Source organism: Amblyomma mixtum, chromosome 5 (assembly GCF_055824585.1).
Source record: "Amblyomma mixtum isolate Tamu chromosome 5, ASM5582458v1, whole genome shotgun sequence".
In the NCBI taxonomy this organism is placed as follows: domain Eukaryota; kingdom Metazoa; phylum Arthropoda; class Arachnida; order Ixodida; family Ixodidae; genus Amblyomma; species Amblyomma mixtum.
Genome location: NC_143016.1, coordinates 184,458,964 through 184,472,831, shown reverse-complemented (window position 1 = coordinate 184,472,831; position 13,868 = coordinate 184,458,964). Strand labels below are relative to the sequence as shown.

Here is a 13,868-nt window from a genome sequence, read left to right as displayed (position 1 = left end):
TTCACAAGAGCAACAGACAGCTCGACCTTGAGATACTTCTGGGAAATTATCCACATGACACACTCCACATGCTTACAGGGGCTTCATGCATCATACTGCCAGAGATTATTTCAGGCTTTCAACAAGGAACCTTTGAAGAGGGCTGACAACTGGTTGGTTGGTTGATCATTAGCGAAAAGCACCATTTTTCCCACCTTTCCGCAGAAGGCACCCTTTCCTCACTCTGGTGGCCCTTTCAATAGCAGAAATCTCACGGAACAAGTACAACGCGATTTTCACAAAGTAACAGCTTTTTATCACCTCGTCATCACAGCTCGAGCCGCAGAGCAACTAACCTCTATTTCCTTCAGTTTCTGCATGGCCTAAGAGATAGGTGCGGCCCAAGAGCAAGCTTTGAGAGCAGATTTTGATGTCATGCTAAGGTGACGTGGTGCCTTGCATGAAAACAACGAAACTACATTACAGGGGTGGAGACACCAAATTTGCGGTTCGCGCGTTCTTAGTTTCAAACGTTTCTTATGGCTCCAGGAAGCATGATACACACTCAAAGATTCATATATTCACAGTGAATAATTTATTATAGCATTTTTAGGTGAACGATTTTCGGTTTCGGTTTCGGAACGCCGAGTTGTACAGTGACGTCACAGAGGGGGAAGATCAACTGCTTCGCTTGGTCACGTGGGCCCACAGAAGTTGTGACGCACCTACTGCTGCATCGTCTGCTTTCCCACACACGTGCTGACCAGCGCATGGAAACAAACAACTGCACGTCTAGTCCCAGCAGCTCGGATTCTGACAGATCTGATTCCAATGAGTGAGGACATCGACTTTTTTTTTGTTCGCACGCTAATATCGCCTTCGCGGGTTCGCGTGAGGATGCGAAACACTTTGCAAAATGCCAGTAAGCATCGCTGCGCCGCTCTACCCAAGCTGCGCCCACAACCGGTGTCACACTTCGCTGCCGTGCAGCAGTACCTGAGCGCTGCTTGGGATGGTGTACAAATATCACAAGAAAAGACAAGATCGCCTTGTTATCAGAACTGGCAGCTATACTCGAGCAGCGACAAAGCATGTCTGCTTATGTTGGGAGCTTTCGGCAACGGCACCACTCGCGGGCGCTCCGGTCGACGAGCTCTGCTGCTGCCTGGCTGCCGTGGTCGTCGCTAGACCTATAGCCTGTTTAGCAAGCGGCCGGCGCTTCGGAAGTCGCCTGCGCTATAATAAAAGGCCTACTTTTCACAAATAGCTGTAGTGTTAACAGAATCATCTCACAATAAAATAATAGTATCGTCAATCTCCTCGACGCCTTCGGCAGCGGAGCTAGCGGGCGCCAGGCGAGCCGGACCCCAACGTCGCGCCAGCGGCAGCTGCTAGGCGCGGTTGTGAGAAATTTGCTCATATCACAGTTGTTACCTCTACTACCAGCTCAGTATTGGTCAGCGATCCTCAAAAATGACACTTTTTTCACATTTCTTGTCCCATGGTTTATTATTTACGTCAAGAACACTCTTTAGCTCGCTTTTATGACGTCGGCAGACGGTATCCAGGCTGACCTACCGGCCGGCAGACTCGGCGTACTTCACGTCCGCACAAGAAAATACAAAACAGCCATGCTACCAGAAAGGATGCTTTCTAGATTCGAGATACGACAGCATGACTGTGCTAAAAGTGGATCTTTCGGCAGCGACACTGCCTGCGGCAACGCCGGCCGACGACCTGCGCGCTGGTCCCAGACTGCCCTAGTCGTCGCTAGGCCTAGCTGCTTTCGCATATCGACTCCGCAGCTGAGGGAGCTGAGGGACTGGCCAGCGCTCAGAAACGTGCTCCGCTCGGCACCCCTTTACTGTGAACTCTTCCCATAATAAAAGATATGTTCGATTTCCACGACGTCTTCAGCAACAGAGCTAGCAGACGGCAGGCGAACCGCACCAGGTAGCAGCAGCATCAAACCGGCTGATGAAATTTGCTTGCAACGCAGTCATCACTTCTACCAGGAACTCGGTATTTGCCAACGATCGTCAGAAACGATGCATTTTTGATATTCATATATCCCAGGGTTTGCTATGAACGTGAACAAACAATACTATCGCGTTCTTCAGATGCCGGCGTTCGGCACGAAGACTGGCGCAGACCGCCCGGCTCCAAGGAGTGCGCCCTATGTCATCATGACGCTGCCGCTCTCCGCGCTCGCATTGGCTGCCGCTTCCCGTCGTTGTTGCCGCGAGCGGCCCGCTGTTGACATCTAGCAGGCCGGACGTAGGCGCGCCGCAAACCGAGCGAGTGGCGGTTAGCAGCAAACGCGGCTCGCTGGTGCGTCGACTGCGCTCACGCGGCTGTGCCCCGCTCATCGTACGTCACTGTATTTTGGTATGACGTCACTAAAACTTTATTTTTTTACACCCCTTGTGACGTCATGGTTGATGGCGCTAGCGATGGGTCTAGATCGTGAGTGAGCATTTAGGTAATCTTTGGAACCGAATTAAAATATTTTTTAAACGTTTGTTGCGTCCAACACCTGGCTGTGAGTGCCCTTGCATACATAGGTATCCCATAGCAGGCTTTTTATAGCTTCAAAATTTGGTGTCTCCACCCCTTTAATTATGCACATTGCTGGCTGCGGCTATTCCACAGAAAATACTTTTGAAGGTATCTACACCTATTAATTTTCACCAGACCAAACTGCTGAGGATTGTGGCAGCCAGTACAGGACCAACCAGTACAGGATCAACCAGTACAGGACCAACCAGTATATACAGTATTAGCTTCGTGGACGACAAGAAAAAGACAGCTAAAATGGACAGGCTGGTATGCCTTATATGCGTTAGAAGCAAAAAGTTGTCACGCCAGTGTGAATGGCCCACGTGTGCTGGTCACTCACAGTATGGTCAAAATTCACAGCAGAATCAATTTCAGACCGTCCTCTTCCCTGACTTGGCCCCTTTTTTTGATGGTATCCGTGGTAATTCCCCGATTTTTCCATGTAGAGAATTTCTAAGGCAATTTCAGGTTTTAAAGGTCACTGACACCTTGTGATATTTGTGGAAACGCAGAGTAGAAATTCTTAGCAAATAAGGAAACAAGAAGCCATGCCGCATGCAAGAAATAGGTCGACAGGCAGCACAAAAAAAATGTTGGCAAAGACAACCTTCACCTCTCGCAAACTGAAATATTGCACTCGAATAAGCTTGCTGATAAAGAACAGTCCTCCGAATAGTCAGCCAAAACCAGCCTGTGTTCTTCCACATGTCCTGCTCAACCTGCAAACTTACTTTACGTATTCCTTCAAAGACCAGACAATGCTAAAAGCAGCATACTTTGACGACAATAAGGACAATACAACTCAGCATGACATTAGTTGCGAGCGCTGACTCTAGTGATCAGTTCAGCAAGCATACAAGGCCCCAACATAAACGTATAGCTTCCAATGAGAAAAATTTCGTATAATACATACAGTAACGCTACTTTCAGGCCTTTGAGAGTGAGTGCCACATAAGAATGGTGAAGTGCAATAATTTAAAATTTGATCTGAATAGAAAGTGTCGCATTCCCCAGGTGTCTTTGTGCCAATTTCTCACCACTCTCGAATGCACAGCACGTCACTCTTTCCACTGCTACACAGGTGGACACGTCAGCACACGACTGTGATGCACGCGGCTTGCAGCTGCCATCAGCCATCAGAGTGCCTACTGCAAAAGCACAAGCTATTCTGCTTTATTCATTCAGCTAACCTATGAAACTCTCTAACGCTTTGGTTCTCATTAGTAGTCAGGTTTCTGAAAACAATTTAGAAACAATTTACTGCATAATTTGATGCTCTTATGGTTTTCATTCATTAAGCATCAGGTCATGTAACTTAAAAGGGCAGAATACTAAATTTTAAGGACCAATTTTTTTTTGGGCCCATCCGAAAGCTTGCTGCTGCCTAAGGGGATTGGAAACGCAGCAAATTTTTGCCAAGAATTGAAATCACTGCATAAATCAGTGCATGCATGTATGTATCCTGCTGCTGGACACCATCATCAGCGAGTGCAAAGCCGATTGCGCGTTGGCAAAAGCCCTGTAACGAAAACGCAAATGTCACCCGCCAAACAGTAATGAGAAACTTGGAGTACCGTCCATTTCAATTTCCATACAAAGCTGTTCTATTCAAGAAATTCAAAACACTGTGGTGCCATCTAGTAACGAAAGCTAAAAAGCACATGGTCAACGATGCGAAGGGAGCGTTGCTTTTCATCGAATGGTGCACTGGAGAGAGTTTAAACTATAATAAAACATGATGATCACTCCTGAAAAAAAAATAAAACAATGTGCACCTAAAACAAATAAGCCACATATTACCGGGATGTGGTAACGTGGTGGACTACGGTGATAATGACGGTTTTCGTCACAAGATGGCTTTTGTGCTATTTTCAAAGCCAAATTAAAATTATAAATCCTTGTTTCTTTGACACTGCACAGCCCGATTCTTTTAGTTTGAGGCACCATCTTTTCATTTCTGCCATAATCCCATGACATGTTTCGACCAGTGTTCGGTCCCATTAATGTGTACCTCTCTTTTGCCTCCCACCCTACTACATAGGTTTTAGAAATCAACGAACTTAAGAGGCTCGAATGTGTGAAACTTGCAGGTAAAACATACAAAGTCTTTTTGGGCTAGCACTTGAGATAGTGAAGTAATTGCCGATTAAAATCCGGACGTCCTTCAAGCTTCTCCACACAACACCAACACCAAGTAGGGGGTGCATGATGACGTCATCGAAGGTATCGGTACATTGCCAATGCACAAACGCCTGCTTTGAAGGAAAAAACCAACGCCACCGAAGGCGAACCCTGGCGAGAGTTGTTTGGCAGCATCTAACGCGTCGGGGTAGGGTGTGGCTGACGAGAGCAGTAATTTGAAATCATACCTTCTGTGACGTCACACTGAATTTCTCTGCACTCTTCTAGTGCACTCGGGAAAAGCACAAAATTCAATCGTCGATTATGTCACTATTTTAAATGCTAGAGCAAAAATACTTTGCATGCTTTACCTAGATTTGAATCAATGAATATCGTGAAATTCTCAAAAAAGTGCTGCACTTGCCCTTTAAGGGCAGCACCTGCAAATAAAGAAACCAAACAGTTCTTTGATTTAGCAAACTTGTCAGCCCACCAAATTTCCTAATACCTTCAGGTACTCAACCCACTGGATCGGTGGTTAGTGTTCAGCAGCTCAGCATGAAGACGCGGGGCAAAATACCAGCCACGGTGGCCCGTGTGCTGTGCGATGTCAGTGCACGCTAAAGAACCCCAGGTGGCCGAAATTATTCCGGAGACCTCCACTACGGTGCATCTCACAGCCTCCATGCCGTTTCGGTACAATAAATTGTTCAAAGCATTCCGAGCCAGCGCAGTGTTCTACTCAAGCAAATGCACATGAATTCCAACCAGGGTTTCAATGGATGCAAAAAAGACCAAAGGGACAAAAGGGAAGCCAAAAGAATCTAAAGGATTTCGCTAAAAATTCTAGTCAACAGTTCATATGCTAACCTTCAGACAAATGTGCATAACACACTGATCTCTAAAATCTGCGTGGCCTTCGCTTCTCTTGTGCAAATGACAAGCATATAAGTGAAAAGATGTTTAGATAGAAACCTGAAGGGTAATAAGGGAGTAATTACTCATTGGCATCCACCCGAGCGCAGCCATACGGCTACAAAGGAAAGCTGTACAGCTTTCTCAGAAACTTCGTAGTTAAAGAAAAATTCGTCCTGGTCCGGGGTTCGAACCCAGGACCACCGCTACACCGGAGCAGTCGCTCTACCAATTGAGATAACCAGGACGGCAAGATTATGGTAGGACGAGAGCGAATTGATCAATAACTCGAAGTGGGAACTGTGTTGGTCGAATGTTTAGGGGAATCCCCCAAGGTGGAGTAGATTTGTAATAAGGGAGTAATTACTCATTGGCATCCACCCGAGCGCAGCCCTTATTACAAATCTACTCCACCTTGGGGGATTCCCCTAAACATTCGACCAAACCTCAAGGGTATGCTTGCAGGACCAGCGCGAAAGAACGGAACACAAGAACACGAATGATGACATGACGGGAAAAAAAAAGAAAAAACAATGCTGCAGAAAAACCTGGTTCTTCGGCAGCAGTATTTTTTTTTGCTTTTTTGTTTGCCTTCGTCATGTGGCCCGATATTAACCTCTTAAATAAAGGTACACCCATTTTCAAAATAAAAGTTGATAGTTCAGTGCTTCATCATGTCATCATCCGGATTCTTGTGTTCCGTTCTTTCTTGCGCTTGGTACTGCAAGCATGGAAACAAACCAACTCGCAACGGCAAGTGCTGCCAACAAGTACGTAGACAAAATGGTCATGCACGTTGTTAAGATGCAAGCAGCAAGATGGTTCATGCTCGTACAGAAACCATCTTGCTGCGAAAAGCGCATAAGGCCAACTTAACATGTGTGAACTGGGTTGAAATGGATATACCATGAAAAACGTAGAAAAATTAAGCGTAGCAAAGTTGCACACAGCAGCGGACTCACAATTTCCTGGTTTGACAGATATCGTGTGGCATTTGGAATCTCCTTTACTTGCTGCAAGTTTTTCATTCCGTTCCCCTCGGTTTGGCAGTTAACTGGCAAGGTGCAGATGCTACTTACAAGCCTATGGTTACCCTTTCCTTTGCTTTTCCTCGTTTTAAAACTACCTAGCGTGCCTCCTGTTACTGTTTTCTTTTTTTTCCGGCATTATTGACTAATACAAATAGATACATACCTTCCAAGATGCTGTCTGTTTGGAACCTCAGGTGTTGGGAAATAAATGTGTCCTCTGTGGGCACCTACAAAGCCTGCTTACACTTTGCATATGCTATGTTCATGGTGGCTTTTTTTTTTTCTGCTTTAGCTTTCAGCTACATAGGTCTGCGCGCAACACAAATAAGCATAAGTGAGCCAACACAATGGGGTGGGTAGCCATGGACCACCTCCAAGTTTCAACATGCCGCACATGGTTGTGAAGCTTCCAGCAATCTTGTGACTCTATGACCAATGCTCTGAATCTCTGTTGGCTTCACAGGTCATGCTGAAGGGCTCCACAACACTAAACGCATCAACGATATCATTACACCGCTGAATTTAGTAGCAAATAACAACAACATTCATCACATCAGCAATGCCACCTTGTTCTGCCAAAACCAAAGACTCTTGCAGCACAAAATAAGGTAATATATAAGCCAAAAGCATGCCCTAGCACCAAGAGTCGTCTGCCTGTCTGCAAAATGGTCTGTTTAACCTGAAGGGATCCCTGCGTGGTTTCCTCAGAGCTGATTAACCTGATATAATGAACTCCTTACACATTCTTGAGACCTGTGAAAAAATAATTCTTTCTTTCTTTCTTTCTTTTATTGTTTCCTCAGACACACTCCAAGAGGGGGCCGAGGCTAAAGGCGACGGAGCGCCTGACAAAGGCCCCGGCCCCCTTGCACAATGTAAGTACATAAAAGAAAACTAGCATAACAAAGTTCGGTCAAGCAGTCGTCCTAGGACCAGTCAATGGGAAAACAAAAGGTGGCTATTTCCTGTCAGAATCACACGGCATTAGAGACAATTTCATTTTCTATGCAACAGAGTGGCGATACAAAAAAAAAACAGTAATTGAGTGGTACATCGGGAGCATAGTGAACACAGCAATAAACCAATACATGCTTTACACATTAGATTTGGTTCAGCACTTTCTACCCAGTAGGCACAACCGTGACAGTCGTCGCCAAGCGAACCTTCCGTAGTTACGCATGAAAAAGTGTAGCATGCAAAAGAAAGTTATTCTACTTTGAAAATTCAAAACGAAAAGATCAGACAAAAACTTGTGTGACTCGCCCATTGTACTCACCCAGTGCTGAGATTGGGCACTACCAATCAGAACCGTGCCTTGCACGCACACAGCTTGCACGCAACTTACCAGGGACAGCCCACAGCTCTACATTTCGTACCCGCTGTAGACACGGCAGGGGTGACCAACTCAACAAAGGAAGCTTCCCAGTCTTGTTTCCTTTAGCACGAAGGGCAACACGGGTTCCCCCCAACTACGCCTCCCGTCGGCTTTTCACATTTTTAGCCAAGCTTGTGTCGACTGGCTTTTTTAAATGCCTTGGTGTGATTTGAACAATAACACTCGCCTCCACGAAAGTTTGAAGTGAAATAGAAAGGGTCGCCCCCAGTATTATTCTTATTTGGCTTCGTTCGCTTTCACGGCTTCTCTTCATTTTTTGCGGCATGTGAAAAAACAATATTTTGGATTCATTTGGCAAGTATAAAGGAACTGGGTTCAAACTGGACACCCAACCAATCGGAAAGGCAGCGCCCAATCTGGATGCCACCTCATTTCCGCTGCCAAAAATCGCCACTACCCTGCGACAGGAAAGACACAGTAGCGCAAAAGGCGAACACTGCAATAGTGTGAGGGAACAGGACGAGCGCTTTATTTGCAACAAGCTTTATTTGACTAAGATCGTTTGTATAGCTTCATTTCAGCCTATGCACACCACACACGTTGCGACACCATCGGCTCGAAACTAGCATTTCTGGAGAACACCAAGGTATTAAATATTAAGATTTCAGTGATCTCGTCGGGCATTCAGGTATCCCAATATCCCATAAATTGCATACAAAGAATAGAGACCCCAGAGAGTCCCACAGCCCCTTTAAAAAGTAGATGTTTTTTGCTTTCTATTATATCTTCACTGCTGTAGAGCTGTCATCTGCCCTTTCAACCTTTTTTGCTCGTTATTTCTGCTTGCTTCTTACCCACATGCCATGAGTTAACTGTTATTTCTATAGGCGCATTCACATCCACATTCCTTTCTTCAAAAGGTGGCTTATGTGTCAAGCACTTCTACATCCAGCACGCGTACTATAATCCAGGCTTTTTTGCACACCAGCTTTCTGCCTTTCCTCATTTCACTCAAAGAGGAAACAGCCGGCCAGTTCAAGTGTGCAACGCTGCTCAAACTGCTGTTGGTCGTCTCAAAAGGGCACCCAGGCGACTATGTCGGTGAAGTCACAATGCTAACCAGAGCCTGAAGCGGTACATACTTCAGCACCACGGAGCGTGCAACATTTTCATTCAACCATCGGAAGGAAAGGGGTCAGCCCAAATGACCGAAACTTCAAAAGATACATCAATGACTAACAGATTTGTTAGATTCTGCATGCAGGAGATAATCTCTTGGGCTGCAAACCTGCCACAACTGTTGGGTACAAACCATGTTTAAAAAGCTAATGTACATAGAAGGCCCACCTTGGCATTAAGGTTCGGCATTTATTACTGCCAAAATGTTGGAAACGCCCAGCTATCATATGCACAATAAGCAGATGTGCTTACCAGGCTGGGCTGAATCTGAGTTCCGCATCGCTTCTTGCAGCTCGTGCCAGCTTTAGTATCGAAATGTCATTCTCACAGGCCATTTCTGACCCACTCACCCATATTTTGAGCATGGTGTTTTAACAACCAGGAATATCATTAACGCGCATCTATTCCTTGACCAACCCTGTTCTCTTTTCGACTCTTGAAGGGTCCTATAACAACTGAATGTTAAGGAGCCATTTTTTTTTTCCAGTGCAGAGGAAAACTCTGGGTCCAAGGTGCCCAATTCCATACTGGTTTTGTTAGGAATGCTGCAGAAGGCTTTCAGAAGAACCTGTTTAATTCCAGCCCGTGAAGGAGGCTGGCTTACGCGTTGTGGTGAATTTAAGTTATGCAACCGTGATTACACTGCAGTTCTCTTCATGCCTCACAGGACCCAAACACATCAGTTTTGCTAGGACGAAGGCTGCTTGCCCCCCATATTCAGTCCCCCTTGTTTTCTTGCATCAGCTGACGCCATAAGCCAGAAAATCCAGCCTACAAAAATCCAGTGAGTGCAGTTGTGTGTCTTTCTCCGTCGTCTGCACATTCCGCAAAGATCAAATAGTTAGCCTGCCAACACACCCTACTCATATCCCCACCCAAAGAATGGCAAAAAGCCTAGGAGTGTCTTCTAGCAAGACAGTATCTCAAGTAGTAAGACTGATTCTGATGTGCAGTCACTGACCTCCTCTTCTATTGAGACAACACATGGCTTTTGTGATCGCAACACAATGAATACGTTGTGTCTGGCCACAATGTATCAAAACACACCATGTGGATGCCTTCAGAACTCGGCGATTTTTCCCTTTCCCCGTCTATTTTCATACAGTGTGAATCCACTACTGTTAAAGCCCTTTTTAGTGCTTGCAGTACGGGTATGACAAGAATTTATAGGTGCGCACACTTCAATTTTGAGGCGAAATGCACGAAGCAAGCAAAATCGAGCCCATCAAACTTCAATTCCTATATACAGCCACCTTTCCAATAAACCATGAACCTTCCACAGTAGCCCTTATGGCAAGAATAACGCTGTCATCAGCGCTGCGCACCGTGCAACACACAGAAGAACATTGTTGACCAAATGTTTAGGGGAATCCCCCCAGGTGGAGCAGATTTGTAATAAGGGAGTAATTACTCATTGACGTCCACCCAAGCGCAGCCATACGGCTACAACGGAAAGCTGTACAGCTTTCTCAGAAACTTCGTAGTTAAAAGAAAAATTCGTCCTGGTCCGGGGTTCGAACCCGGGACCACCGCTTCACCGAAGCAGTCGCTCTACCAATCTACTCCACCTTGGGGGATTCCCCTAAACATTTGGTCAACACTGTCCCCACTTCGAGTTATTGATCAATTCGCTCTTGCCCTACCATAAGCTTGCCGTCCCGGTTAACTCTATTGGTGAAGCGGTGGTCCCGGGTTCGAAGCCCGGACCAGGACGAATTGTTCTTTAACTACGAAGTTTCTGAGGAAGCTATACAGCTTTCCTTTGTGGCCGTAAGGCTGCGCTCGGGTGGACGTCAATGAGTAATTACAGCCTTATTACAGAAGAGCACACACAACGCAACTGACTGCACTTTCAATCATGGGCGTGTCACTGCCCAAGTTTTCAGCTCCAAAGATCCCAACAAGAACCGCGCTGCTCCAAAAATGTGACCGCATCTTTCTACAATATGCTCTTTGCTGCACACACACACAAGTGTCATTTACAAAGGCCTCAAAGATCAACCCAAACAGAGCTCGCCTCTAACCTTGCTGCGGCCAACCTGTGGCAGTTGCCGAAAACAGGGGCAAAAGTTGGAGGAAAAGCACAAAGCAGAGAAGCGGTGATGACATGGGACTGCAGAAGCAGTTGACAACATGGACCAAATAAATTTCATGTCTGCCACAAAAAATGAATACGCGTGTCAAACAGATCCAGTGGAACAGATGGTTTTCAGGTCAATAAGCACAGAATGAATGCACATCCCGAACAAATAAAATAAAAGAGTAAACTATTCGCACCCCCATATAGTGAGTTAAAACATTCAGCTACCATTGGCTCTCACACAGTGCTACACCGCCTGTTACCTGCCTTTTCTCCTGTGCTGCAAAAGTAAAAAGCTTTTTCTCTGTTTCTGTTGTTTCCGTTCTTGGAAATGAAAATTAGAATAGGAAATTCGCTTCAATGAACACATATCCCCTCATGCCCAATGCCTACAAATTGTATTTTGCCACTCCCTGCAAAATATTCAAAGCGAGATTTGGTGAAGTCAATGACATCTCACATAAGGGTCTCACTGAGCACCGATGACAAAATCGCAGCTTTCACGGCACCAAGCAGCGCCGGACCATGGAACCAATTTCGGTTTTGGGTGTGTTTGGTTTCCTTTTTTCTTTGTAAATATTTGGTTTCGCTCGCTACAGAGCGTTAGGCCACGATATCATCATCATCAGTAAAAGCAAACCGAAAAATGCACTTCTCCGCGAAAGGTTTTCCATGGACTCCCAAGTGCACAAAAACATGCTGCCACCCAATGAGCACACCTGCTTTTTGTCAGCGATGTTTCACACAAAACATCCTTAATATGAAAACTGGCCAGCTCTGATCCTGCGCAAGTTGCGGACCTCGGATGTCGCGAGAAGCCAACCAACACTTCGTGGTGAGTAACCGCAGGTAAGTACTACGGTACACAAGTGATTAGTAAGGCCGAGTCCACCCTCTCGGCAGTAATGCTAACCGCGCCAGTCTCGCTGTACGCACGGCCGTTATCGGCGACCAGCCAACGAAACCACAACACAAAAGGCGCTGCCACACCACCAGAGACTTGTTTCATCCGAGAAATTCGTGCGAGAAAGTCGCTGTAATTGCGCAAGGCCAGCACTCGAGACGGAAAACCAAGAATTTCGCGCTACGTCACTAAGCCTTACGCAGTCAGTTCGCCACAAGCAAAAAAAAAAAAGAAAAAGAAAAGCTGCATGCGCGCGGTCCGTAATGGTGCTCAGATAAAACAAGATACCAAAAGAGATACCATTCTAGTTTAAGAGAGTGACTTCCACTGCGGGACGACCATGTTCGCGAGTGCCCACAGCGCGGGCCCGCAGCGCTGTGGGGTTCAAGCGCTGCATTCACAGGCCAGCTCACATCGACGAGTCCACACAACGCGCTGACGAGAGGTTTTCTCCTCGTTTTTCTTTCTCTTGTTACCCCGAATGCCCATCGTGTCCGCGGCGGACTGTTGGCCGCGACGGGAGTGCGTAATCGGCCGAACGGCCTTCGACAGCTCTGACAAGCGGCCGAAAAAGTCCTCCCCCTCCTCCCCCCCCACCAGGTGCCGGCAAACAGTGCAGCAGCAGGCCAGATCTCGGCGCCGACAAGTTGGTCACATGTCGCGCGGCCCAGGGGCTTTTCGCGTCGGACGAGGAAGACGGTCACAGGAGGGGGGGAGGCCGCCATCGCACCTACCGACGGACTCGGAAACGGCCGTGTCAACAGCCCGGGTTTGCCCGCTCCATGGGTCTCCCCCGCCGCCGCCGCGGCCCGATCCCCCCCTCCTCTTTGCTACGAGCCGACGCGTTTTCTCCGGGCCCGGCAGAAACATCGGCATAGCGACTAATTTCCGCCCGCGGCGTGGGCATTCTCGGATGCCACTCGAAAGCTTTGTGTCAAAGCCTCACGCAATCTTTCCTCCGTGGAGAGGGAGGGGGGGGGGGGAGAAAAAGGGAAAAGAGCCATGAGACGACGGCGCCCGAACGGGGGATCCGTCGAGAGTTCACTGCACCGGGCCCAACGATAAAAAGAGCGGCCCACGGCGCCCGATGGCCGCGCGCGCGCTCGATCCCCCGGCGGCGATCGCGGCGCGAGCGATTGCTAGCTGACAGGGGGGCCCGTGACAGCCAAGCCCCTCCCCGGACCCCGGGTCACCTTTCGCGGGTTGGCGGCGTAGACGGGCCTCCGGCCGGCAGGTTCCCGGTAGGCAGCCGCCTGCTTGCCGGCCTGGTACGAAGGCTGCATCCTTCGCGGGCGCACTGGGTCCTCCTCTTCAGCGCCGTAATCCCTCGGCCATGGCACGCGCGCACACACACCACGTCCACAGAGCGCTTCCTCTCTCGCCGCTGCTGCTGAGACAGTTAGGCCCCGGCGCAACGTATAAGGGCGCGGCGCGAGGGATAAGGACCGCCTGACACGCCAGGGGATGCTGGCGGAAAAGCTGTGCCTGCCGCCCAGACGTCACGTGGCCGCCCTCCCCCTTGCGCCCCCTCCCTTCAAGGAATGCCGCCGCATGACCATAGCGACTGACTGGTGGCTCCATCTCGTGGGTGCCACTCGAAAGATTGCCGAACTGCGCGCAACGGCTCTCTGTCGGCGCGACACAAAGTTCACCAACATGTGGTCAACTTCAACACATCGTAAAATGACCGTTGGCAGATCTCTTTCCTTGCCTGAGCACCGCTTTGTAACCGCGTGTGTAAAGGCGCTGCTAACAGGCCGTCTA

At 47.9% G+C, this 13,868-nt stretch overlaps 1 protein-coding gene across 3 annotated transcripts in view; it reads right to left on the bottom strand.

Annotated features, from left to right (window-relative positions):
• The window catches only part of LOC149345086 (protein alan shepard-like), a 76,241-nt gene extending 62,674 nt beyond the window's left edge, over positions 1–13,567 (bottom strand). For 2 of the 3 annotated variants that reach the window (XM_089546430.1, XM_089546429.1), the window contains exon 1: positions 13,298–13,564. In XM_089546430.1, coding sequence (XP_089402556.1) covers positions 13,298–13,387 — 90 coding nt within the window. In that variant the 5' untranslated portion in view covers positions 13,388–13,564. Of the gene's footprint in view, positions 1–13,297 lie in introns of all 3 variants that reach the window. The other variant, XM_089546428.1, reaches the window with a different exon arrangement.
• Between the last annotated feature and the right edge of the window lie 301 nt (positions 13,568–13,868).